This window comes from Astyanax mexicanus, chromosome 9 (genome assembly GCF_023375975.1).
Source record: "Astyanax mexicanus isolate ESR-SI-001 chromosome 9, AstMex3_surface, whole genome shotgun sequence".
NCBI classification, from domain to species: domain Eukaryota; kingdom Metazoa; phylum Chordata; class Actinopteri; order Characiformes; family Acestrorhamphidae; genus Astyanax; species Astyanax mexicanus.
This window is the reverse complement of record NC_064416.1, coordinates 21,124,295-21,149,688: the sequence shown is the minus strand read 5'-3', so window position 1 is coordinate 21,149,688 and position 25,394 is coordinate 21,124,295. Positions and strand designations below refer to the sequence as shown.

At 37.0% G+C, this 25,394-nt stretch overlaps 1 protein-coding gene across 4 annotated transcripts; it reads left to right on the top strand.

Moving 5' to 3' along the window:
- On the top strand, positions 1–25,043 carry plekhg7 (pleckstrin homology domain containing, family G (with RhoGef domain) member 7). Of its 4 annotated transcripts, XM_022679645.2 has the most exons (18): positions 1–332; positions 1,690–1,849; positions 2,504–3,228; positions 4,389–4,411; positions 8,318–8,439; positions 9,884–9,924; positions 12,066–12,161; positions 13,779–13,925; positions 14,829–14,924; positions 15,056–15,157; positions 16,106–16,219; positions 16,550–16,724; positions 20,224–20,339; positions 20,634–20,721; positions 21,024–21,103; positions 23,128–23,284; positions 23,381–23,478; positions 24,557–25,043. In XM_022679645.2, the coding sequence occupies exons 3-18, from the start codon at positions 2,590–2,592 to the stop codon at positions 24,665–24,667; spliced, it is 2,205 nt and encodes a 734-aa protein (XP_022535366.2). In that variant the 5' UTR covers positions 1–332; positions 1,690–1,849; positions 2,504–2,589; the 3' UTR covers positions 24,668–25,043. The 4 variants fall into 4 exon arrangements, with proteins under 4 accessions (XP_022535366.2, XP_007250626.3, XP_007250627.3 ...); XM_007250564.4 differs by lacking the exon at positions 1,690–1,849 and having other exon boundaries at positions 8,321–8,439; XM_007250565.4 differs by lacking the exon at positions 1,690–1,849 and having other exon boundaries at positions 23,131–23,284.
- Positions 25,044–25,394: the final 351 nt, after the last annotated feature.

Sequence of the window (25,394 nt, the reverse complement as noted above, 5' to 3'; positions counted from 1 at the left end):
TTAGGCAGTGGCTTGTGTTGTGTGCTGGAGACCGGTTATATAGATAGACTAGCTGCAGTGCTTCTGGTTGAGCTGCTGTAGTGTAGTAAAATTATATTATATAAAAATTAGCTTATGTGCACTTTTTATTTTCTTTTTTATAAGTGTAATGCTCTTTTGAGATCAGCCTGCCTCTAAAGCCTGGACTATTGATTATTATTAGGGACTGGGGTTTGGTGGTGAGAGGGAACAGAGCAGACAGCTGATAGGACCGTGTGTCTCTCTCTCTCCAGCCTCATTCCCTCAGTACAGAGCGATTCTTCACAGCAGCCACATGGAGAGGAGCCGCTAATGTGAGTAAACGAGCTAAATAACAATACCTTCCTTTAGTTTACAGCCTGTTCTCTATTATTACTGTCACTGTTTGTGTGTTTCTGAGTTAACTACATTAGCTAGCGTTATCTAGTTAGGTTAACATCATTACAGAAAGGCTGTATAGTTAGTTAACCTAGTTATCTGCTTGAGTTAAATATATAAACACACGCAGGTAATGTTTTTAACAGGCGCTTAGCCTTATATTATTAGTTTAACAACAAATAAACGTTGTTGTTGTTGAGTAGCTCAGTAACGTTAGGGGCTACGTTATGTGCTGGCAGTGTTTGGGATCAGGTGCTACAAGTCTCTCAGCCAGTTCTCATGCTCGCCTTTGTTTCCCACGATGGTCCTTCGTTGTTAGTATGGTAACTAAGCTAGCCAAACTAGCTAAACTAGCAAGCTACAAACTTAAACTAATTAGCTAGCTAACAGTGCTAACTACATGTCAACATGCTGTTAGCTAGCTATGTTAGCTACCATTATTTATTTATCCTTTATCATTTCTTTCAGATATATGTCTCTGCTAGCACAAGGCTGAAGCTTCTTATTGGAATTTTCCGCTCCACCTTAAATTATGTAGTAGTTAGGCATTGATGGCTTGACCTGCTCGTGGGTCTTACAGCAGTGGCATTTAAGGTGGAACCGATAATTATAATAAATTAAGGCTTTTCAAGCCTTTTCAGACCTAAACTATCTCAAGTGATGAAAACAAAAAGTAAGAATGCATTTTTGTCTGTAATGCAGAGAAAAGAAGACTCTAATATTCTACTATAAAAATCTACATAGCAAATAAATCCAGTTAACTAAAATACTTAGAAGCTTTTTTAAAAATTCAATTGCATCGGAAGCCTGTGTGTGATATTTTATATTTCATATTGACCCTTTTATTCCACAAGTAAAAAATCACTTGCATTACATTAAATTAGTAAAAATTAGCAAGATGTTATTTTGCCTCAATGCCTCTAGTACTACTGTTATTCCAGTGTTTTTGCAGTGGATGAGGCTAAGTTACTGTTTCATTGGTTTTTAAAATCCCTCATTAGCTGGTTTATGGTCTGTTCTGATGGACAACAGCTCTCAAATAGTGTTATGTGCAACAAAACATTTAAAAAATAAAGTGACAAACATATATGATGTCCATTGTAATGGATGCAGGGTCTGAAAGGGTAAATATCTACATAATTGTTTAGTTAGGTGCTTGTATATATGTTAAAACGAACAATGGCTTTTTTGTTTTATTACTTTTGTTTTTCGATCACTTAACCCTTAATGGCATCAAATCAAATTTATTTGTAAATCACTTTTTACAACTGATGTCACAAATCTGCTGTACAGAAATGATCACAGGACAGCGAATCAGACAAAACATCGAACATAAAAATACAGAATACAGAACCCCCAGTAAGAGGCAAGAAAAAACTCCCTCAGAGCTGGAAGAGGAAGAAACCTTTGGAGGATCAAGATCTACATATAAGAGGGGACCAATCTACCACTGGTCAGACAGCTTTTAAATGAATTTAAAAAAGTCTTTATACATAATATACATAATGTAGCCCTCAGGCAATACCCTACCTTATTTATTTATTTAATTACCTAACAGTTCCATAAGTATCTTTAATGTAATGTTTCATTCGAATACTACATCCAGTACAGTGAGGCGTACAAGTGGGTCATAAATAAAAATATGTAACTAGCTTCCATGTGCAAGAAGATGTATGTTGTTTATATTCTTATTCTGTATTCCTACATTTTTGTTGTAAACTTACGAAAACAGTGTTTTTATTCGGTTCCTTGGTGTAGTTAGACTTGTTATCAAAAGTCAAAATCTAACTTTAAGTTTGCGATTTCCACATAGACTCCTCTTGAAAAATATAATTCATGCCATAAAGGGTTAAGAAAACTTTTATGCTATTTTCATATTATTATAACAGTTGCATAAAATCTTTAAAGTCTTTAAATGCTGTTATATTGTTTTATCACAAAATAATTTCTGGGTCAATATATCATCCAAAAAAGTGATTGAGTTATTGTCACAAGTCTAAAGACCATAGCTTGGCTAACTGATTAGAATCTGCATTAAAAATGGTAATTAAAATATCTGACTTCTTTAGTAGGTTTCTCACCTCCTTCTAAAATCTTTACCTTTCAGAACCAAAGCGTCCTGCCTTTGCTATGGAGAATCTCACCTGACCGACTTTGCCTTGTCTGGATTAATATAATGCCGTTTTGCCCAAGATGACTGAGGTGACTCATGCTTACATCAGTGAAAATGGTAAGGATGTGGGTAAAACGCTGGACTGGAACTACATTGAATGGCACCAAGATGATATCATGGCCAAAAGCACTGACGCCGAGACTCAGACTGTTCCTAATGGAACAACCGAGGACAAAGAGACACAAACCAGTAATCCCTGCATTATGAGAATAGACCTGGAAAGGACACCCTCGAGACTGAGGCACAGTTTGGTAAAGGAAACAGACGGCATGCCCACTGCACTATTTCAGTTTGATAGACAAGCCCCGGCTCGCATCTCCACATCTCCCACTCTGAGGAGGATGAGGAGTACGAGACTTCCTTCTCGGGAAATGGGAAAGATGGACAGCACTCAAGAGGAGTCAGGGGCATGGGAAACATCCTCTCCGAGGAGTCCTTTGTCACCAGTGTATCGTCAAAAGTCCCCTCTCGCTGTCATTCCGGCTCAGTCCAACGGAGAGGGTGACCAGGATGGACATTCAGATAGAACAGTGCCCCACGGGAAAATCAGATCACTTAGATCTAAGACAATCGATAGTAGTGGCATTTGCACAAGGAAAGAGTACCTTAGTCTGACTGAGGGCGTTGACTCTGACAGCACAACTGACGATACTGAACAGGTGAAGTATAAAACATGCTTTGGGGAATGGTTTCAGTTTGCCTGTGGTGCACAATCCTGGTCCTGTACTCAAGTGAAAATGTTGAAAGTGGTTCATGGCAATTTTGATTCTTATGTCCTACCCTGAAGCAGGTTTCTCAAAGGGATTAACAAGAAGATGATTTGAGCATTACATGCTCCCCCTACCACTTAAGATGATCTTAGCACTAAGCTTTAAACATTTTAGAATGCTTCCAACACACCTGATACAACTTATGAGGAAATAAAAAGCCTATTTTGGAAAAAGCACTAAATTTGGTACACAATAAGAAACACTGTTCTGTGGCATCATTTCTTACATTTTTTGTGTTCTTCCTGCATCAACACACCTGATCCAGCTGAACATCTACTTATCAAACTTTTCTTGGGCTGAAAGTTATGCATTAAAGTAGGTATACTCCGAAACCAGGGTTAGGAACTCCTGCAGCACATGACAAAACTTGCCACTAAGTAAACCTTTGGCATGTGACAATAAAAGCAGTAATTTTAATAGACTTTACCTACTAAACTTCAGTTACTCTAGACTTCATAAGTGTATCTCTTTATGTGTAGGCAATAAATCACATAGGAAGCCTCTGTTTTCATTTTCAATTGAAGCCTCTCCTCTCATTCTGCTCAGCCTCCTGGGGTGGCAACTCACAATGAGAGCTTTTGACAGCAAATGAATCAGCAGTTACATGCACTGACAGCTTCGGCAGAGCCCACGTCCTAAAACCCCTTGAGATGGTTCCTCTATCTGGCCCCCATTCACCACAGTCAGCAGTCACTGAATAATGGAGGGGTCAGCGAGTGATCAAAAGAATAAAGGAAAACCCAATTCCCCCAGTCCACATATTCAACGAGGCACATCGGCTATAGAGCTGGGACATCTGGGCGAGATACAAGGGCTTTAAGGGGTCTTGGACTCGCACAATTGCTTTCAAGTGACAATTTAAAGATGATCGCCTGTGAAACTGATCTTGCTCTGATGCACAGTGTGATGGTTCAGATGCAATTGAGCAGTACTTTCCGTGGGTTGGGCTTATAGTTTAGAAGATTCACTAATTCCACTGATGCTGATTTGAACTCTTTACTGTTCACTTTCAAGTTTATGCTTACATTTGTCTCTTTTTTTGATTGCAGGTGAAGGAGCCCGGTCAAAAAAGGTAGGCTGTCTTTTCTTTACTGCTTTGCATGAGCAATGACATAGTTGATTAATTTGCATGTCAGCCACGTTGTCTGTATTTATATCACATACTAAAAGTAGAAGTAGTCATATATGCAAAATATCATTCTATCGCTCTATCTCCCTGTCTGGCCAACAAGCATGATGTTTCACTCCCAGCCAAAATCAACAGTTCCTCATTCTCCAGGATCGTTGTTCTCCCACTTGTTGCTCAACATCTCTAATTTGAAGAGAGACATTTCATTAAACCAGGAATTTGTTTGTGTGGTAACACACTCACGCCATCCTCGATGGCCAAAATGGCGCATTTCTCAACAGAGAGCCGCCCAATAGAGCTCGGGGAGCCGGACAGAAGAAGGCCCATTGTTCATTGTGCTGTTGCTTTGTTAGTAGCCCATGAACTCAGTAAGGAGAGTTATTAGAGTCCCATGGTTCAGTATGGAAAAGACAAACTCTCATTAGTGCTGTTTTCCCCCACCGGGCCCACTCTGCAGTCTGCTGGATGATGGGCTCCTTTTCAGCGGTAGATAATTAGGCAGCTATTGTGGCCTTAATTATGGTGGCACTGTCCGATGGCAGAACACGTCCTGAGACAGGGATTGAATGAGACAGTTCTGGTATGGGGGCATCATTATTTAGTGGAGGTGCGAGGACAAAGCTCCCTTCTTCTTTGCGGCAGCTCCGTGGCAGTCCATATGGAGGGGACATTCTGGCCTGTTTCAGTTCAAAAGGATGGCATTATGGATGTGCTTTGGGATGAACGGCAATTAGCAGTGACCTGTTTTCTTTCCAAAATCTTATGCAAGGCAGTGCTCATCCTTGTTTTTCCTTAATCAGGGAGGTGACCGAATAGTGCTTTTCATGTTGGGCCTTGTAGTCATGATCCTTGTGTGTGATAGGAATATGAACCAGCACAAGAGTTACTATTACTAAGCAGTGAGCACATTAAGGACATTGGACATTTGTAAAGAACGTGGCAGTTTACAGAAGGGTTCAGACATATAGAGCCGAATGCTAAGGGTGTTGGTTTTATAAGCCCCAATAATGTATATGTCATAGCAACTGCATGTGTGACACTGCTGTTTATCAGCATGAGGTCCCATGGTCAGGTGCTGACAAACACAGAAAGACTGATAACAAAACCATCCATGTTGGCCTTGCCATGATTCAGCTTTTTTTATCTCTGGCTAGAATGATATTTATGAGGACAGCTAGAAAATTGTGAGATGCATAGCGCAAAGGGGTGAGTTTATGCAGCTAAATAAAAATAAAATTAAGCTCCAATCCAACATGTTTTCTTTAAACATTACTGTGCTTTGGACACTCAGCTGTACATCATCTATATCTGCACACTGTACATTTAGATATGTAACACTATATACTTAAGGAAACTACCAATAAATTCATTATTCTCAGTAAGAACACATAATGTTTGTTTTGTTTTTTCCTTACATCTTTGTGTACTTGTGCATATCTGTTATGAACTCCTGAAATGCTCCCCTTGCAGATTAAAATCACATCATTTGGCCCGTTTCCCACTGCAGCGTATACATTTTGGCCTGCTCTGGCCTGCGGTCTCGTTGAGGCTAATTGATTGATTGGCTTTTTGCTAAAATAATAATGTAGATATCATGGTGATCAGGCTTTTTTAATGTGTAAATTATTGTGAAGTGATATAAGCAATTTATTTAGTATGATAATGATATTTTCTTCCAAATTTGTTAGCTTTTATGATTTTTCTCATTTTTAATCAGGTTGTTACTTAATTTACTAAAAAACAATATTGTCCCATATTTACCACATAAGCTCTACCCATTATTGTTATGGGTCTGTGGGCAGATCTTTATTACTAAGCTTTAAAATGAATCTGAGTCAGAGGCTGAAATACACAGCTAACAACGTGTGCGTGTGCTATTTCGAGCTAGATTTGTTACAGGATTGGATCGAATTCTTTCTTTTTTCCCTTGCTGATATCCGATCCAGCGTTTTCTGCTGATATCTGCCTGATACTGATACTCATCGCCACTGATATGCCAACTGTGAGCTGAATAGATCAATCATACACACACACAGCAGCACACACAGATACCTCCTATTAACCTTTTTGTAGGAAGACCGATTGAAAGCCAAAGGGTGGAACCCTGAAACCTGCCTGTCAAGTTGTTGTTTAAAATCATTTCTGCCAACATTTGCAAGAAGAAGATTTTCTCAGCCAATGTGCAGATCTGTACAGGACTGTACAGGAGTGTACAGGGTTAATGGAGAACTGAGACTGAACTGAACATAATACAGGGGAAGTGTTTTATTCATTATTCATTTAGTTAAATATACATCAGTCTGTTGTTATGGTTGTAAATTACACCTGGAGGTTCCTGGACAGTAAAAGCTTGTTTATTATGTGCTGAACGGCCATGAATTGCAATTTCCAGTAGATGTTTACATTATAAATTGAGCTGAGTGTGTGTACCCTTAACAAAAGTAAAGGAGGCCAAAAACAAACACTGAATCTGACTGGCAGTGATGGGATCCCATAGCCTCAGGCTGAAACGCAGGGTTGTTGATTTTCTAGTCTTGCTTCTTTTTTCTCTTTTTACTGAGTACTGAAGTCTCTTCTTTTTTTAGTTTGTGCTGTTATTCCACTTCTTAATGTAGTATGGGTGCACCAGGATGTTTAGATATTTTTAGATTCCAGTTCCAATTTTATTTTTATATTATAATTATCCAATTATATGTTTGTAATACTCATTTTTTAAAAAGGTGTAAGTGCATTTTTATGATTGACATAGGTGTTGTAAAAGGCTTTTAAAAAGATGATAATATTGATTTTAGCAATTACTTTTGGTACAGTATATTGTCTAAAAATGAGTCTGACAGTACTGCAAATGGTAATACCACAATGCTTCAACCTTTAAATATTTTCTTACACCACTAATGAATATTGTTGGGTGTCAAACATTTGTTAGACAAAAGCCATCTTCTTTTTATCTTCGACAAAACATGTGAACCCAGTAGCCTAATCAAATAGAGCGTTCTCAGCATGTGCAGATGTTACTCTGGTATTTACACTTTCTTATTTACCTCTAGTTTTAATTCATACTGTAAAATTTATGCTGTAACAAAATACAAATCCAAATTCAAATATAACATTATGACCACCTCCTTGTTTCTACACAGATTATCCATTTTCCAGCTACACTGCGTATGTAGGAGCATTTTATAGTTCTTTAAGGACTATTGGAACGAACACAAACTTCAGCAACAGATGAGCTTCTGTCTCTGACTTTACGTTTACAAAATGACTCCAGCAGCACTTCTGTGTCTAATCCTTTTGTACCAGCACAACATCATGTCAGTCTCACTGCAGTGCTGAAAATGAATGACCCACCACCAAATAATACCTGCTCTGTGTTTGTCCAGTGGGGTCCTGACCACTGAATAACAGGATGAAAAGTGGGTAATAAAGTATCCAGAGAAATAGAAGGACAACAGTCTGTATCATAATTACACAAATGCAAAATGCTACTATATCCTCAGTTCAGCTAAAAAAAAAAGGATAATTGGTGTAGAAACAAAGAGTTGGATATAAAGTTATGTTTGATCAGAGTTTGTGTAACTGCATCGTTTTGTTAACTTGTGCAACTTTCTGTCATCATGGCTTTCTATCTTCTCATGGATCAGGGTTTGTGATAGTGTAACCACTCATCCAGATTTGTACAGATACACACTGAAGGAGGAACCAAAATATAAACTTCAGGCCACACAGATTCCTTAAACTCATCTGCCACAAACTCTTGTGTCATGCTTTCAGTGGGGGTAGCTCTGGAATGTCCTCTGAATTTCCCCATAACCTTCTCTTCTGCTAATGCCACACCCCCTCTGTTCTCAGCAGGTTACAGGAGAGGAGGAGAAGCTCTGTGGTTGTGACTCTTCCTGGATTGGATGTTTCCCCGGGTGACCTCTTTGTTTCCAATGGTGCTGCAGACATCTTAAACCGATCCACGTATTCAGGTTAGACATGACATGATGAGCATGATAGAAAATCACCATTAAAATGAAAAATTGTCTTTATTACATACATTTGCCCTTTGACCTCTTTAACATGGGCTACAGTGTAATAGATCTGTGGGTAGATATATGATTACATAAAAATATTTTAGCACTTATAAGTTGATCATGTTATATTCCATTCTTTATTATAACGACATTATTATTATTATTATTATTATTATTATTATTATTATTATTATTATTATTATATACACCAGATGGTCCTGTGGCCAGTGAGCCGTACAGCACTGCTGTAAACCTCAACTCCAAAATATTAAGTGGTTAATTTGAGAAATAACGCCAGATTGCATATTTCCTTATATCCATACATAGCCGAATAATGTTTTTATGTCAAATTATAATGATAAATATTGTTATATTATGATATTAGAAATGGAATTTTTAATTATCTACACTAAATACTGTGAATGTAAAACTCTTGGAAATAGTTTTGTGTGTTTTGAATAATCCAAATTTGTTTAATAATATTCAAAATTAACTATCTCTTAATTTTTAAATAGTATTAAGATATACTTACACAGTGGCATGCAAATGATTTTTGTAAAAGTGAAGTATTAACTAATCTCCAAAAGGCATATAGTTAAAGATTATGTTTTCACCATTTTAAACAACATTGATTTATTTATTTATTTTATTATTATTATTTTTTTTTTACAACTTTAGAATTTAATACAAGAGAACAGTGTGTACTCCAAGATGTTTAAACTCTCAGAACTTCTGACTTTAATAATCTTGTTTACGCAATGAATTGTTTAGTTGTTTGGAAATTTCAGGAGCTGCAATAATTTAAAAGCTATAAATATAAGTCAGGCTGATGTCTGGATGACTTAATTTTATAAAGGGTGTCTAGATGAATTGCTGAACAGGCAAATCAATTTAGAACATTTAGCAGAATCTGGAGAGGCACTGTTTTGTTTTGCAGCAACATCTAGACAAACATGACCTTTATTCACCAAAAAATGTCAGTATTAGATGTCAACATCTACATCTAGACATGCTGAATGCAATTAAAAAAGTAATATGGGCTAATGAACTTTAAATTAAACTCTTTGATCACAGTGACCTAAGGTATCTTTAGAGAAACAAGGGTGTAGAATGTTATAAAAAGAGCAGCATTCAAATGTTAAGCATGGGGTGGGTTGTTAGCTTTGGACTTGTGTTGCAGCCAGTGCTATAGAAATGTTTTATTGATAACTTTGATTTCTGAAAATCAGGTAATGTTTTAGTCAAATAAATAGTCAACTATTTACAAATTATCAACATTTGCATGGTAGTCTATGTATGGATAACATGCTCATTTCACATATTCCAGGTAATTTACACATTATACGTATGAGTAATAACAGTTTCTTTACTTCTTTACTTTTTTTGGCCCACTGTACAGATACCAAGAAGTCGAAGTGGCCGTTTTCAAGGCGTAGCACGGTAGGTTAAATGATCACGTTTTATGCTTACAGTCACACTGAGCCAGATCTTTGTTGTGTTGCCTGCATTCTTGGAAAAAAAACTCTGCCAATACTTTGGCCTGCTCAGCTGAGGTCGAGCGCACATTGTTCAGTGACCCATTTAGAGCTAAAGCTGATTTGCATGTTCTCTTTTTCTTCACATTGTACCAACGTTCATAATATAAACCAGCCTGCAGACAGCACATGCAAACTGGGCACTGAGGTAAACTCTGACAACAAGTGTTAGCTAAACTTTTGAAATGGGCTTTTTATGCTTTAAAAACATGTAGTAGTAAATCAGGACGATTTTGAAGATCATTTTATAAAAGTAACAACTTTTTTTTATTACTTGTGTCTATTATGTATTGTTACATCCCATTACTATACCATAGTTTAAATAAATGATTTAAAACCTATGTGTGTGTTAGTTTTGGCACTGTTTTGTCATATTTACCTGCATGGGCTGTGTCTTCTTATATTTTACACTGATTGGGTTGTGGAGTGTTGACAGAATGGTCATTTGCATTTACAGGTGTTGTGCTGTTGTGCAAAATTCTGCCTTCCTGCCAGAAATGGACTTCCCTTCATGTGCATGTGCTTTTTTCATTAAAATATAAATAAATTAATAAATTAATAAATATAGGGTTCCACAATCTCAGAATACAAAAAACTGCCATTGCATAAAGCATGTCCTGCAATTTGACCACTGTACTTGTGCACATTGTGATGCCAATGTTAAAAAAAGTATATTGTGCAGCCCTGTAAATAAGGATTATTCTACAGTTACAGTAGATACAGTAGTCTGAACTCATACTGCTATGTGACGCATGTGCACACAAAAGGGAGTTCAATTTCAGCCCAACACTGGTCCTTTCTTTCTGTTTAATAAGTGACAGAAGCCTGCTTTAACTTATTGTATTTGGTCCAAAAGTGTGAACCATCTAGTAAAGGGTTTGCACTCTGCAGCTGAACCGGACAATGGTTTTAGTAGATCCAAAACAAGGACTGTGGTTTACACCTGCTGTTTTGGTAATAAACTAAAGCATCAGAAGGTCTTGACCCCCCCAAAAAAAAAAAAAACTCATCTTACTGCCGCAGGCTGGGATTATAAAAAAAAAACCCTGAATATTACAAAGGATAAAAACTTGATCAGGTTTAATTTCTTCCTTCCGATCCTTTAAGACGTGATCTGAACCTGGTCATGCATCACTCCTGACCCATATTTGCTCTGTTTTTTTTTTTTCTTTGCATTGTGAAATGCTTCAACACTCAAGCAAAACAGCATTAAGTGCTTGACTTTGCCGTTTGATCATGCTGACCTCTTAGTGACTTCAACATTGACTAGCAAAGAACATGTCCCCGCCCTCTAGAATGCAGTTCCCTGGGGCCTGTTTTCACCTGCTTACACAACACACCTCAGAACTACGAGTTCTCTTTCATTATCTGGCCAGAAAAAATAGCTAGAAGAAACACATTTGCAATTGAAAACTATATTTGGTGCCTCTGAATGTTATGCATTGTCTTTTGTGATTTTAACCATTGTTTTAAAAATGACTTTTGTATATCACATCACTTCTTAGCTGGAGATCAAGTTCAATCTATTTTATGACTGATGCAATGGATAACCAGTGTATTTTAAAATTCTATTCCTGAATAAACAAATGCTATATTCAGGCTTGCAGTCACTAAACAGTTTAATCCTTTGCAACGTTATGCAGGCTGTGTGTTTCTTTTACAATTGATTTAAAGTTTCTTTCACTGATTTTTAAGGCACCTTAGTACATTTCTGGTTCTTAAAGAATATGTTAAGCGCTAACTTGCTTAATGCAAAAAAAAAAAAAAAAAAAAAATAGACAAACGACTTTTTCCCCATTCTGAAACCAACATATTGAATATATACAATTTAGCTTTATTTCATATATGCATATACAGGTTTTATGCAGGTTTTATCGCTAGTGTCACTCTAGGAAAGGTCAATAAAAACGGATGAAGCACTGCTCTTAGTATATTAAAGTACACTTTGTTATTAGTATGTGTTTATGTGTGTGTTTATGATTTATGATATATGTCAGCAGACAAGGTCACAGTGGTGTTAAATGCTCCTGTTCTGTTTTTCATTAGACTAAAGTCAAGACGCGCACCTCTGCAGACATCGACAAATGTCTAACGTCCATTCAGATCCTGGAGTGGAGAGACACAGACTTCCAGCAATACAAGGTACACAAGTCTAGGCTATAGCTGATGATTTTCCATCCTTATAGGCTTTCCTAATGTTTATTCCATACTAAACAGTGGTGGACTTGTAGGTTCTTCTTAGACCTGTAGACCTTCTTGTAGACCTTTAGAGAAGATTACTTGTTCTTTCTTTGTGTGATTCAAATGTTGCAAGGCCCAATTGATTTGATATATGAGAAGCTATATGTCTACTCAATTAGTTACATTAACTCAAGTTACATTGTCTTTTCAGGGCCAAGACTCATTAAAAAATTATATTCTTATTTTTGAAACAGAACTGTGTTGAGTTGTATTTAGACAGTGATTTTTGGAAGGTTTTGTGAGCTCATGCAGTGATGTACAGAACAGAATTATGCCTCCTGAGGGCCCAAAGATCACCAGCATCCAGTGTAGGGGTGGGCAATATTGTATGGTATACAATATATCGTGACACAGAAATATCATGATATTAAAAATCCATATCGTGATAATAGGGCTGTTTTTCTTTCTTAAAAGTAGTCTATTATTTACTGTGAAGCTTTAGGTGTATTTATTGTATAATTGTTTTAGTTTGCAGTTTATATGCATGCACTAAATATTTAGCAATATTATTTGCTGCATTATATTATTTTATGGTATATTATTTATTTTGCCACATTATGATTATACTGTTATACTATTATACTATATTCCTGAAATGAATGAGTTATTTTAGTTTTCCTATATCGCCAAGTATATCGTTATCGCAAAAATACCCTGAAATATTGTGATATTATTTTAGAGCCATATCGCCCACCCCTAATCCAGTGTATATCAGCCTTGGTTCTTGTGCATAAGAAACTGTTTTTAGAAATTGTTTCACAATTTTTTTATGTATTTTTTCTCTCAGATTGGTGAACCTCTTTCCATCTTTTCTGAGATACTCTGCCTCTATCAAATGCTCTTTTTAAACCCAGTCTAAGTGAGGTAGTTGCTCCTATTGCAGCTGTTTTTTTTATATTAGTACCATTTACTTTTCTAGCCTTTTGTTGCCTTGTCCCAATTTTACGTTTTTGGAATATGTTGCTGCCGTCAAGTTATAAATAAGAAATGGTTTTCATAAAATTGTGAAATGTCTCACTTTCAACATCATATTGTGAATCAGTAACATTTACAAATCATTGCATTCTGTTTTTAATTGGATGTGTTTTTATTTTACACAGCACTCCATATGTAGATATAGACAGTTTAGATATATGTATATATAGATGTAGGTGTGTAGTAATATAGATATAAATGTGCACACTTATTTTGAATCTCAGAGTAAGGCTGTGTAAGAAGGGTATGCCCACATGTTGGCTTTCATTGTAAGTCTGGAATGTGATTGCCACAGATCTTGTAAGACATGTGATGTCTTGATGGTGATGTTTTGGTCACGCCTGCATCTTTACCAATACTGACTGTTCAGAATGCATGGTGTGATCTCTGTTCTCATACTGACCTGCTCTGCTGTTGTTATAGAGCGTGAAGTCTTCAGTTCAGGCCCTAAATATGGTGTAAACGTTACTGTATGAGGTCATTTTATGTCATGAGGTATGATTGCAATCATAAAAACTGTTATTGTTCTGTTTCCCCTTTTAGGACTTGACTCTGGAGGAGTTTCTAAAGGGCCAGCCGGAGCTGAGGCTGGAGGAGGACCCCAGAGCACACAAGAGACAAGAGGCCATCTGGGAGCTCTTCACCAGCGAGTGTGTTTACTTCCTAGATCAGCTGATGGTGCTGAAAGAGGTACACATTAGACGACATTAAGAATCTGTTTATGAACTCGACTGATAGAAGTGTGCTTTAGTTATACACCAACCAATGATACAACATTATGACTGCCTCCTAGTTTCTACACACATTATCCATTTTTTCAGGTACAGTAATCATATAGGATATTTTTATAGTTCTATAATTATAGGCAGCAGTCATTTTTGTTTCTTTTCTCCTGTGGGTAGCATCCTGTGAGCACTGATAAAGGACTAGACAACAACCAACACAATGAGCTTCTGTTTCTTACATTTCTTATATTACATCTACAGGGTGGAACAGCTAGGTAGCAGTGTCTAATAGAGCAGGCTGTGAGTGTACACAGTGTTTAAAAACTCCAGCAGCACTGCTGTATTTGGACTACACTAATACCAGTACAACAGGCTTTTTTGTTTACTGCCTGGCTGACTGATGCACCTTGTTGAAATGCACTTGCACAAGAACTGGCTTTCACCATGAAGCTGCAGGGATGAGCGATAAGCCTGGGTTGGCTAATATTGTTGTTCTAAAGTACGTTAGTGTTTTGAAATGTTTATAATATTATTGAAAAGAAATTCTATCTAAAGATTTAGAGATGGTTTGAATCTGTTTGCAAACCTCTTAAAAATTGTATTCAAGAGCTGATAGCTGGTAGGTTGATGCTAGCTTGAGTTCTTCAGTTCCTGACTGTATTCTACTATGCTGAATCTGATGGCTCTGGTATTGAACATTGTTGGAAGGGGGTATTAGATAGATGTATTAGATAGATGCTAAAATTAAGTATCCTTACATAGACTGCCTTAAAGATACCTTAAAAGTGATCTATGCCAGTGTAATGCTACAGTAAGTAAGATTGGTTTTAAACAGTTTAAACATGATTTGTCTTTGGTTTGCATTCAGGTTTTTCTGACCACCCTTTCAGACCTTCAGATGAGAGACTGTTTACAAGACATTGACTCCTGGGGGCTGTTTGCCAACCTCAATGAACTCTGTTTGGTATGTTACGGGACAAAAATACGTCTGTATCTATTGTATGATTTCTAACAGTTTGTTTAGTTCTGCTGTGAGTAGGAAAGGGCATGAATCACACTATATAATCACATTGTGTCTTGGTTGCCTATTTGCAGGTTAGCTTTGGCTTCCTGACCAGTCTGCTGCGTGTCATTAAAGAATTGTGGGCGACTCCAGAAACAGACGTCACACAGACTCTCCTAGCAGTGATGAAAAAGGTCAGAGTGGATCCATAGAAGAATTGTTTGTATAATTTCCTTCTGGCACATTTAACCACAAAGGTTGATGTGTAACCTTATGGCAGGATTAGATGGCTCATTGATTTTCGACTACGCCCAGGAAATGCTTATTTTAAAAATTGTTTTATATATAGATGTATGTTTTATATCAGCTAGATTTAGTTAGTTTGTAGGTATTTTACCACAGTAGTACATCATTTACTGTGAAAGCTATAATAAAAACTATTAATATTAGTTTAGAAATGGATGTCGTATGATGGACAAAACTTTCCACTTTCACCATCAAAAAAACCAATTACATATATACCAGTAGACACACTAAAAAGTATATTTATATATATTTACCTTGGCAGTACTGTTCTAGTCATACATTTGCATTGGCGGGGTTATTCTAGTCGCACATTTACCTCATCAGTGCCATCTGTCAGAAATTTACCTCATTAGTGCCACAGTCACATGCTACAGAAGTTTACATGGTACCACTTATAAGACAACCTTTATGAAGGGTTTATAAATGGTTTACAAATAGTTTATTAATGGTTACTAATTAGGTTGTAAATGCCTTAAAAATCATTAATAATCAATTATAACACATACATAGAAATGTACGAAGACATGTTTGCCAAATAGTGAACCCACAGCCTTCTATACTTTTGCACTTTCTACATATGTGTTACTGTAACTGATTATTAATGATTTTAAGGCATTTACAACTGAATTAGTAACCATTAATAAACTAATTGTAAACCATTTATAAACCCTTTATAAAGGTAGTCTTATTTTAAAGTGTTACAGTTTACACTTGGATGCAAAAAGCTATGAATAGTAAATCTTTCTTAAGGCACATAATCCTTCCACAGCATGTTATCAGAGTGTTTGTCTGAAACCTGTCCCCTTTGACTTATTTTTATCATTATTTTTTTAAAGGCTTTTGGAGAGAGCATCTGCCACTGTCTACAGAAGTACTGCCTTAACTACACTACAGCAATTCTGTACCTGGACAGCCTGAAGACCAGGGAGGACTTTGGTTCCTATGTGAAGGTACGCTAGGCCAGTCTGCTGTTAGCTGGCCTGGGGCACAAGGCAGGTTTCAGAGCAGAGTGCGGGTCGAGACTGCTGCTCTGCAGGTCAGAACAGCCCATACACTTTGTACTTACAGGCTTCTTTCACAGTTTTGTCTTCTAATAGTTATAAAATTAAGATAATTGGGATAAAAAGATTCCAAAAGAATGGGACAAAAAGTGAAGGCAGAGACAGTTCCATAAAAAAAAAAACAGGATGAACTTACACACACAAACACAAAAATGTGATAGTGCAGTTATCCTAATATTTTTTTTTTCCATGTTAATCTATTGAATCTGTTTTTTCCAGTGGTGTGAGCGAAAGGAGCAGTGTCGGAGGCTGCAGCTGAAGGACCTGTTGGTGGCTCCTCTACAGAGGTTCACTCGCTACCCTCTGCTCCTGAAGAACATTGAGAGGAGGAGCAGTGGTGAGGAAGAAGAAGGAGGTCTGCAGAGCGTAGTGGAGCTGGTAGACAGAGCTATATGTAAGCCCTTTCTCTGCACCACTAGCATTTCACGTTCAGGCAGCATGACATTAATCACAAAGACCGATCACCCCAGAGCACAGATTGTATTTATTGTACTTTACTGCTTTACGGTTTCAAAATTGAATGTTTGTTTTGCAGCACTAGACTAACAGCTACTTAATTTGTCTCCATTTGTTTGCTTGCCTATTGAAGTCTGAGCCTCATTGTCTTCAGAAGCATTATACCACTTCAGTGTTTCCTGATCTTGATCCATGTGTCCGTTTTCCTATACTTGGCTTCATTTCACACGTGGCTTCATTTGTTTGCTACCTAACAAGGCAAGTTACACCAAGAGATGGGTACGTTGGTGTGAGAAAGATTAAAGGTATAAAATACAACATTAATTTAGTATTAAACAATTAATTCCTCATCTTAAATGTAAAGATGTATTGGAATAAACAATCCTGAGCAGAGAGTGAAGTTACACACCCTCTGAAAGTTCAGAAGTTTGGAAAAATATATCACAATGCTACCAGGGACAGCAACCTGGGTTCATAGGTTTGGTGCAGCTTAGCATTGATGCTAACAGCCAGGCTAGATAAGGGTGAGACATGTTAACCAAGATGCTAACAGCTGGCTTTGGAGGGGTTTGAGACACAATGCTTTATGTTCATAAATAAGTCAATAAGACCATGGGTTAACTGAGGATTAACCGAGGGTAAGACAGTCTTGGCAGGGTTAGAACCGAGATGCATGCTGGTATTCTAGTGTGACATCTGTTAATGAAAAGCACACAAAAAACACATCACTTAAAACGATAAACACTCCTTAATACAGAAATATAAAGCACAATCTTTCCATCCATTCCACTCAACACCTGATAAAGCATATTTATCACACCTGATAATCATCTGGCTTTTATGCATCAACCTAGAACAATCAGATCTTGTCAGAATTTCTTAAGCACTCATGTCAAAGCAGAAATTACAAATGATAACTGTCAAGTGACGACTCACTTTTCCTGTTTTAAGTGTCATCAGATTATGGCTTACACCACAGGGAGCTGGTGTCACAGAGTCATAAGGTTATTGACAGTATTTGCATAGATATACATAAAAGATGGCATGTAATTCATTCTGACGTTGCTTTTTTCATCTAACAATAAATGACCTTTAGATTGTAATATCCTGCTCTCATAACCAAATACTAGTTTCATTAGAGTTCACTAGAGTTCATGGCTCTGCTTAGAAAATGATACAATGTGAAAATGAAGTTGGGACCTCCCATGAAAACTTTTAATGTGCTTTTTATGTCCAAATGTTTGGGGACACATCTTCTATTGAAGGCATTCAACTACTCTACTCTAATCACTGCTGACACAGACGTGCCAAATACACACACAGCAAGCACAGCTCGTTCTGTAGAGAGGTACTGCCACTAGAAAAATAAGCTCTCTCTGTGGCAGATAACCCTGAATCTATTGGGACCAAGCCTAATGCCAGGTAAGGGCTAGAGTCTTTTTCTCACTGGATGCAACCAAATCCTCACAGCAATGCTACAAATTTAAGTAGAAAACCTTCCCTGGGCAGTTACTCCAACCAACCAAAGCAAATCTTTTAGTTTTTTTTAAGCTATCCTTTTTGGCACTTTGGTATAACTGTGTATGAGCATGAATCTGAATACTATTGTCTATGAAGTGTATTTAAACATGCTGATTTTTATCTTATAGTATTTTGAAAAAAAATCCAGTGCAGCACATCAGCTACAGATTATTGTAGCACTATTAGAAAAGATTTTGTTGGAGCCAGTATCATTTAAACCTCAGCAATTTAGGCTGTGTTTTAATTTTATACTACCGGTAATTATAATACTGACACACATATACAAGATACGTTTTTTGAAAGTGGTTACAATGGACACAATTACCCCACAATCCAGTGCAAAACGGCAATAAAGAAGATACTCACATCTTGAAATATTATTAGTATAAAATGGCAGATAATGACAAAATAATCTGTTAACAGTGCCAGGAGAACTGTGATGTATGTTGGTATAACAATGCCTTGTCACTTCTTGTTATTACATGCATGTGTAGTGCACTAATCTGACAAGCCCCACAATGTTAAGATAAGTATATAGTATAAACCTTATAGTGTTAGTGTTAGTGTTTAGTTGTCAGCTGGGGTTCAGCCTGATTAGTACGTTTTTGTACATATTAATGTACTAATTACTAACCCGACTAACCTGCCAAACTCTCATTATTAAGGTTATTTTATAATCTATACTTTTTATTTCAGTGCTCAATAATCAAATGGATCATTCATATTTAATGTACTATCCTACCAAACTTACACTATTAAGATTAGTTTATTAACTATACCTTAAAGTTTTATTGTGTAGTAATCAATTGGGTCTTATTTGGGTTAGTACATTAATGTTTAGGGTACTATCCTACCAAACATACACTATTAAAATTAAGCCTTGTTAGTACATTAATATATTCTGTACTAATCTGCCAGTCACACCATCAAGATTAATATATATAGTCTGTACCTAATATGATAAGTGTGAAATGTTTAACTGCTCTTAGCCTGATAAGTACATTAATATTTTGGGTACTAGCCTGCCAAACCCACTATATTAAGATTAGTATATAGTATATAATTTATAGTAGTAGTGTGTAGTACTCAATTAGGATATAGCAATTGTTTGGTTTGCTCTTGAGTGTATCATCGTGGTGTGTTTTAAAAATCTGATTCCTACTGCCTACTCACTTTAAAACTTATGGATATGGAAATTAATCACAAAAATGATTTTAAAGGTTTTTGTGGGGTGTCCCATTTTCTCATCAGAATATTTTATATATTTTAAGCATATATAAAGCTGGAGCATGCTGTGACCTTCTACCAGTCTCTGCCAGCGTGCCCTGACGTGTAGAACTGTATGTGCTTGTGCTAGAACAAGACTGGCAGGCTTTGACGAATAGGCCTAACCCAAAGTGAAAGTTATTGTCTGTGTGAATCGGTTGTGAGAAGAAGCAGCCTGTTTCAACACTGCTCTCTCTCTCTCTCTCTCTCTCTCTCTCTCTCCCGTCAGTGACGAGGGTGTGTCAGCTCTCCTGTATTCCACTGTGTGATGTGTTTGTGACTGCAGGTGATATCTCTATGTATGACCAGGCTGGGTCAATCCTCTGCTGGGTGTGGGACATGAAACTATTATCTCAGGCTTCCGTGTCACAGAATGATTAAGAGACGTTTTGCAACCAGCAGTTAGAGAATAATGTAAAGTGAAAACAGAGTTCAGTCTGACTGAAGGGATCAGCAAGAAAGTGGATCCCTGTGAAGCACAAAGCCAGTAATGTTTTTTTGGAAGGCGTGGATGAACCTCAATAACTGCTCTGAAAACCTGTTTCAGTTGACTTTAAGCCACTGAATTGAACAAAGCATTAATTTACTGTCTCTTTCTTATGGTGTGTGTGTATGTGTGTGTGTGTGTGTGTTTGTGTGTGTGTGTGTAGGTGATCTGGAGGGCAAGGTCAAATGGCTGGATAACTATCAGAAAGTCAAGCAGCTGAAAGAGGCCTTGGTGTGGCTCCCAGTGTGGGAAATAGATAAGAAGGCACATGTTCCAGAGGTACACCATATATATATATATATATATATATTAAAAAAAACATTTGGATTTGCCTGAAATCCCTCTATTTACTCAGGACATGTGGTCTTACTGTAAACTACACAGCTGCATGTTATTAAGCAAACAGTGGGTTTGATCTGGTATTTTGATTCGTGTCTTTTTGATCAGCTATCAGAAACAATCTCATCACAGTTAAGATGATTAGATATTGAGAAGAAGTTAAGGAATGTAGAAAAGTTCATACTGTCAGTCTTTTTATTTGTTGTCTGACAGTTGTTGTGTTGTTTCCCACAGAGTCTGAAACACTTGTTAAAAGCTGTGACTTTAGAAAACCTGGTCTCGAACCGTGTTCTCCTGTACGAGGGGAAACTCATACTGACGGGTAAGAAGCAGATTAGGTAGAATAAAATAACAAAATATAATAAATGGTTTTATTTTATAATACTACAGGTTTTTGATTTCCTAAAATAGTGCTATTTTTATTAGTTTTAAGTATTAGTACTGTTTAATAGTGTTTTTATCTTTTACAACGTAGTCAAATTAGATGCATGTTACATGCATTTTTCTCATGACATGGTACGTCCGTGTATACTGTTGTTATTAAACATGGATATAAAATGAATGTGTACAAAATGCCTCATTAAATCTGATTTCAGTGTGCATTGTTTATGTCTGTGTGAACAGAGAATGCGAAGCTGCATGAAGTTTACCTGTTCCTTTTTGATGAATTCCTCCTGATCACCAAGATCAAACGAAGTAAAAAGGTGCAGTATTTCAGGAATTGAAAGCATCTGCTCAGCACATACATTTTTGTTAAGAAGAGCAATAATGACTACTGGGCTATTAGACCATCACTGTCAAAGGCTTTGAGAAAATCTAAGCTTGTGTAAAAACTGGTTAAACACCCACAGCCTTCGGTCGATAAGTAGATTAAATGAAAATGAGTTTTCTGATTCTCCCAACCTTAGTATGTTTTTGTGCACAAATGTATCAGTAGAAAATGCTTCTCTTAAGTATATGCTGCAGAAACATCAATCAACTTCACATACATAATTGAAAGGATTATGATGTACAGAAAGTATGATATTAGGCTACATTTACATTGCCTTACTGAAGTGAAAAAAATAGAATTTTTATTAATTAAATTTTTATTAATTTTAAGAATGTACTACTGCAACAAAATAAATATTACAGCTTCATTTAGTGTTTTAAAGAGTTTATTGGCAAGTGCACAGTAAGAAACAAGTTTCCTCGTACAATGAAATTCTTTCTTTACTCCTCGCCAAGTATGCTGCATAAAGAGAAAAGTAAAAAAAAAAAAAACATACAATAAAGCAAGAAAGAACAAACTAACTAAATATAAATATTACATTGAATTGTTTAATAATTTAACAAAATAAAAAAAATAACAAATCAGTTTTTTGTTGTAATATAACAAATGTTATTGTGTAGCTGCGTCAAATCTGATCTTCTTTAATTGTATTTCAGACACTTTTATACATTTAAAATATTTATATCTGGTTTGTTACCATCTGACAATAAACGGTCGGATTGAAACAGAGTCTCTTTGCTTGTTCATGTGCATGAGAGTGCACATCAGTGTGAGAATGCACCCACAAGATACAAGCCAAATTCAGTTTGTATGTTTTATACTTTATTCATTTCACCACCTGTAACCCATGTGATGCGAATGACAATACATTTCTCCTTGAATCCCTGATTGAAAACACTTTCAACTAAATAATTGAAAATACCAAATTATTTATACTGAGCAATTTTTTTGTATTTCTGCTGGTGTGTTAAAATGTTCAGAGTTCGGTAAATATTTTTAAATTGTAAAAAAATGATAAAACCAAAAGTGGCAAAAGGCCTGTGAATTTAGTTTGAATGTTTTTTGTTAGGAAGATGAATTGTCCCAGGAATAAATGTGATGCATGACGATAATCATTTTCAGACCCATTTTATGCCACCGACATAATGATAACGTAATATCATTGTAATGCCCTTGCTACCTTTTAAAGAGCAATAAACCTGTGTTTTTTGAATATTCAGACACTATAATTGAAATATAATTAGGAAAAAATATAATTTATAATAAAAGAAGCTGTTTTTAAACAACATACTTGGGCTCTTAATGTGCTTTTATCGCTAATAAAAATATACTGGGCAATGTTACGTTTAGCAAAAATGTATTATGGTCATGTCCATGTAGTGTACAATATGTACATAAAGTAATTATCGTGCTAGGCCTTACACAGTAATTACTTTATCGACTTATCGTACAATAAATGGACATGACCATAGTACTATTTGATAATCATGAATATTGTCTGTTGTTCATTTGTATATATTTATTCACATATATAAAAGTGACAGTCATGCGTCAATAAATGTGACTTCATACAAACAGTGTGCAGTGACTGCAGTAGGTGAAAAAAACAGTATATATTTCACAAATTCTGATTAATTTAAATATTGCCTTTAAAAGTGTATGATTGCATTGCATTCTGCTATTCTATTATCATTATATCACTGCCATTTAATGCTCTTAAAATGACAATATAATTTATCACAATAATTTATGGGACAATATATCATTCACAGAAAAGTCTTATTGTGACAGGCGTAATTCTTTGTAATTACATGGAAATGTTTGCAAACTGGTTAAGTTCTTTTTACATTGTAAGAGATAAGAATGCAAGTATAACCCCAATGCATATTTAATATTTGAATATTAGATGCATATTTGATAGCAGTAGTGAATATATTGTATGTTTGTGTTGTGCAGCAGAAGTCTGGAGGAGTGGAGGCGCACCTCCTCCGCCCAGCAGTCGGACAGGAGCTGGAGACGCTGCTGCAGGAGGGCTGCAGCTTCACAGTTCTGGACCAGCCCATCTCACTGGATCGACTGCAGCTCCGCAACATAGACCAGCTCAATGCTACAGGTTCATAACCACACTAAACACTTCCTCTCAAGCTCATGCAGCTAATAGTGACTCACTGATACACTGACTTACATTATCTTTCTCAACTTCCTGCAGCATCCAGTCTTCACCATTCCTTCATCCTCATGCACCAGAACCGTTACCAGCAGTGCATCGGCGTGTTTGTTCTGCAGGCCCAGAATGAATCTGCTAAGGTAAGGAGCATTTGATTCCTGCTGTAATTACACTCTCCAGCGTCGATCATCTGCTCTGGTCCGGCCTCGCTCGCTCAGGCCTTTAACGCTGGCCGTGCGTCAGCAGCAGTGTTTGTGTCCAGATCGGGTATCTGACTTTTAATGTCACGTTCACAAACAACACCCAATGTCCCAGAAAAGCTCTCTGGAAGGATTAGGTCCTTAAAAGATCACATTTACTCAGAGTCCTCTTACCCCAGATGTAGCTGATCCATACAGACTTGTGGTGTTTACATTAAATTACATTAAATTTTATATAGCCGACACTTTTATTCAAAGCGACTTACAAATGATGAGGTACAGAAGCAATAGATGACAAATCAAGGCATAAACTAAAACAGAACATGAAAGCTGAGCCTGAATGAGGCCAGAGGGGTAATATTGGGATAGAGTAAGAAAAGAAGAAGAGGAGGTGGAGAAGGAAATGAGGTTAGAAGTCGTTAGTTTGTTAGAGGTTTTAAGAGAGGAGCTCTGTCTTCAGGAGTTTCGAGGGACGCTCCTGATCTGGTAGTGGAAGGTAGTTTGTTCTATCATGGGGGAGCTAGATATGAGAACAGTCTGTATTGCTTTGTGTGTAAATGTTTGGCAAAGCTAGGCAACGTTTACTGGAGGAGCGCAGTGGCTGGGGGTGACATAACCATAAATGGTGTTGTACTAACTGATCCTGAATAACTGCAAAAAAATTTGACTGTTTCTATCAATGGAAACAAAATAAAAAGAATAAATATTTTATTCCGTCATTTTGAGCTTATCTTTTTTGTTTATTCATCATGGCATTTTTACACAATTCAAGGAACAATAGATTCAGTGATATATCTAGTGCAGTTATCAGCAGCTTTACGCCTTTCCCCCCCATTATCCCTATAATAATATTATCATCTGCATTACATTTAGCGGATGCTTTTATCCAAAGCGACTTACAAATAATGAGGTCATGATCCAGCATTCATCATTTTCTGTTGGGATGTGTAAATACTTTTTTTGCCCTTTCTTTTTGCTCGGGATATTAAGTAAGATGCAAGTTGTGTGTTTGTTTCAGAAAGCCTGGCTGTCGGAGATCGAGGAGGCGGTTGGTGGAATGCTGAAGCGTGACCGGCAGCAGCCCCGGATAAAGAACTCCTCACTGTACGTGGAGTCTTCACAGATCTAACCCACGGCATCACACACTCACTGTACAGTTGCTCCTGTAGAAAACTGTTCACTCAGCTACAGGGATTCCAGCATTCCTGCACGGTGGCCACTTGTTCATTTCTGACACTGATCTACTAACTATAGCAGCATGCCGGTGGTGCTGGTGCCACTGACGTAGTGTTTTAATTTCTGAGAAAAAAAATATTCGGAGCAAAGTCCGCTCAAGCTATTTGCATGGCTGTTTGGCAAACTGACTGATGGTGCTGCTGCTGTGACGTTTCAACAACCGAGGATTGAGTCGGCCATAGAGGTGGGATATTCTGGCAAGCACTACACTGCACTGGCAAAGGCAGTCTGGACTTTTTTTTTTATTAAAGTTTCTTTTGAAACTCGTATGTCTGTCTGTCTGTCTTTTTTTATTGGAGAGCAATTGACAAAGTTCCCATGGTGTGGGAAGGTAAACAAGCCCTTTCTGCTTTTTCTTATCTTCGGTTTTTATTTATAGCAGTGTGTGCACTGCATTGTATGGGAAGTTTCATAGAGAAGCTGTCATAGAGAAATGGAACACACCAACTGCCGCAAATGACCAAGACAGTAATGCTATGGCCCGAGGATCACAAGTCGGAATTCCGGATCACACTAATTTGCCATCATTAGCTGGAGCCACAGAGTGCACAGCAACTGTGCTCCTCACATCACTCTCATTGTGATGCTGATGAGCACAGGTGTTTGCTGATGTATCTGAG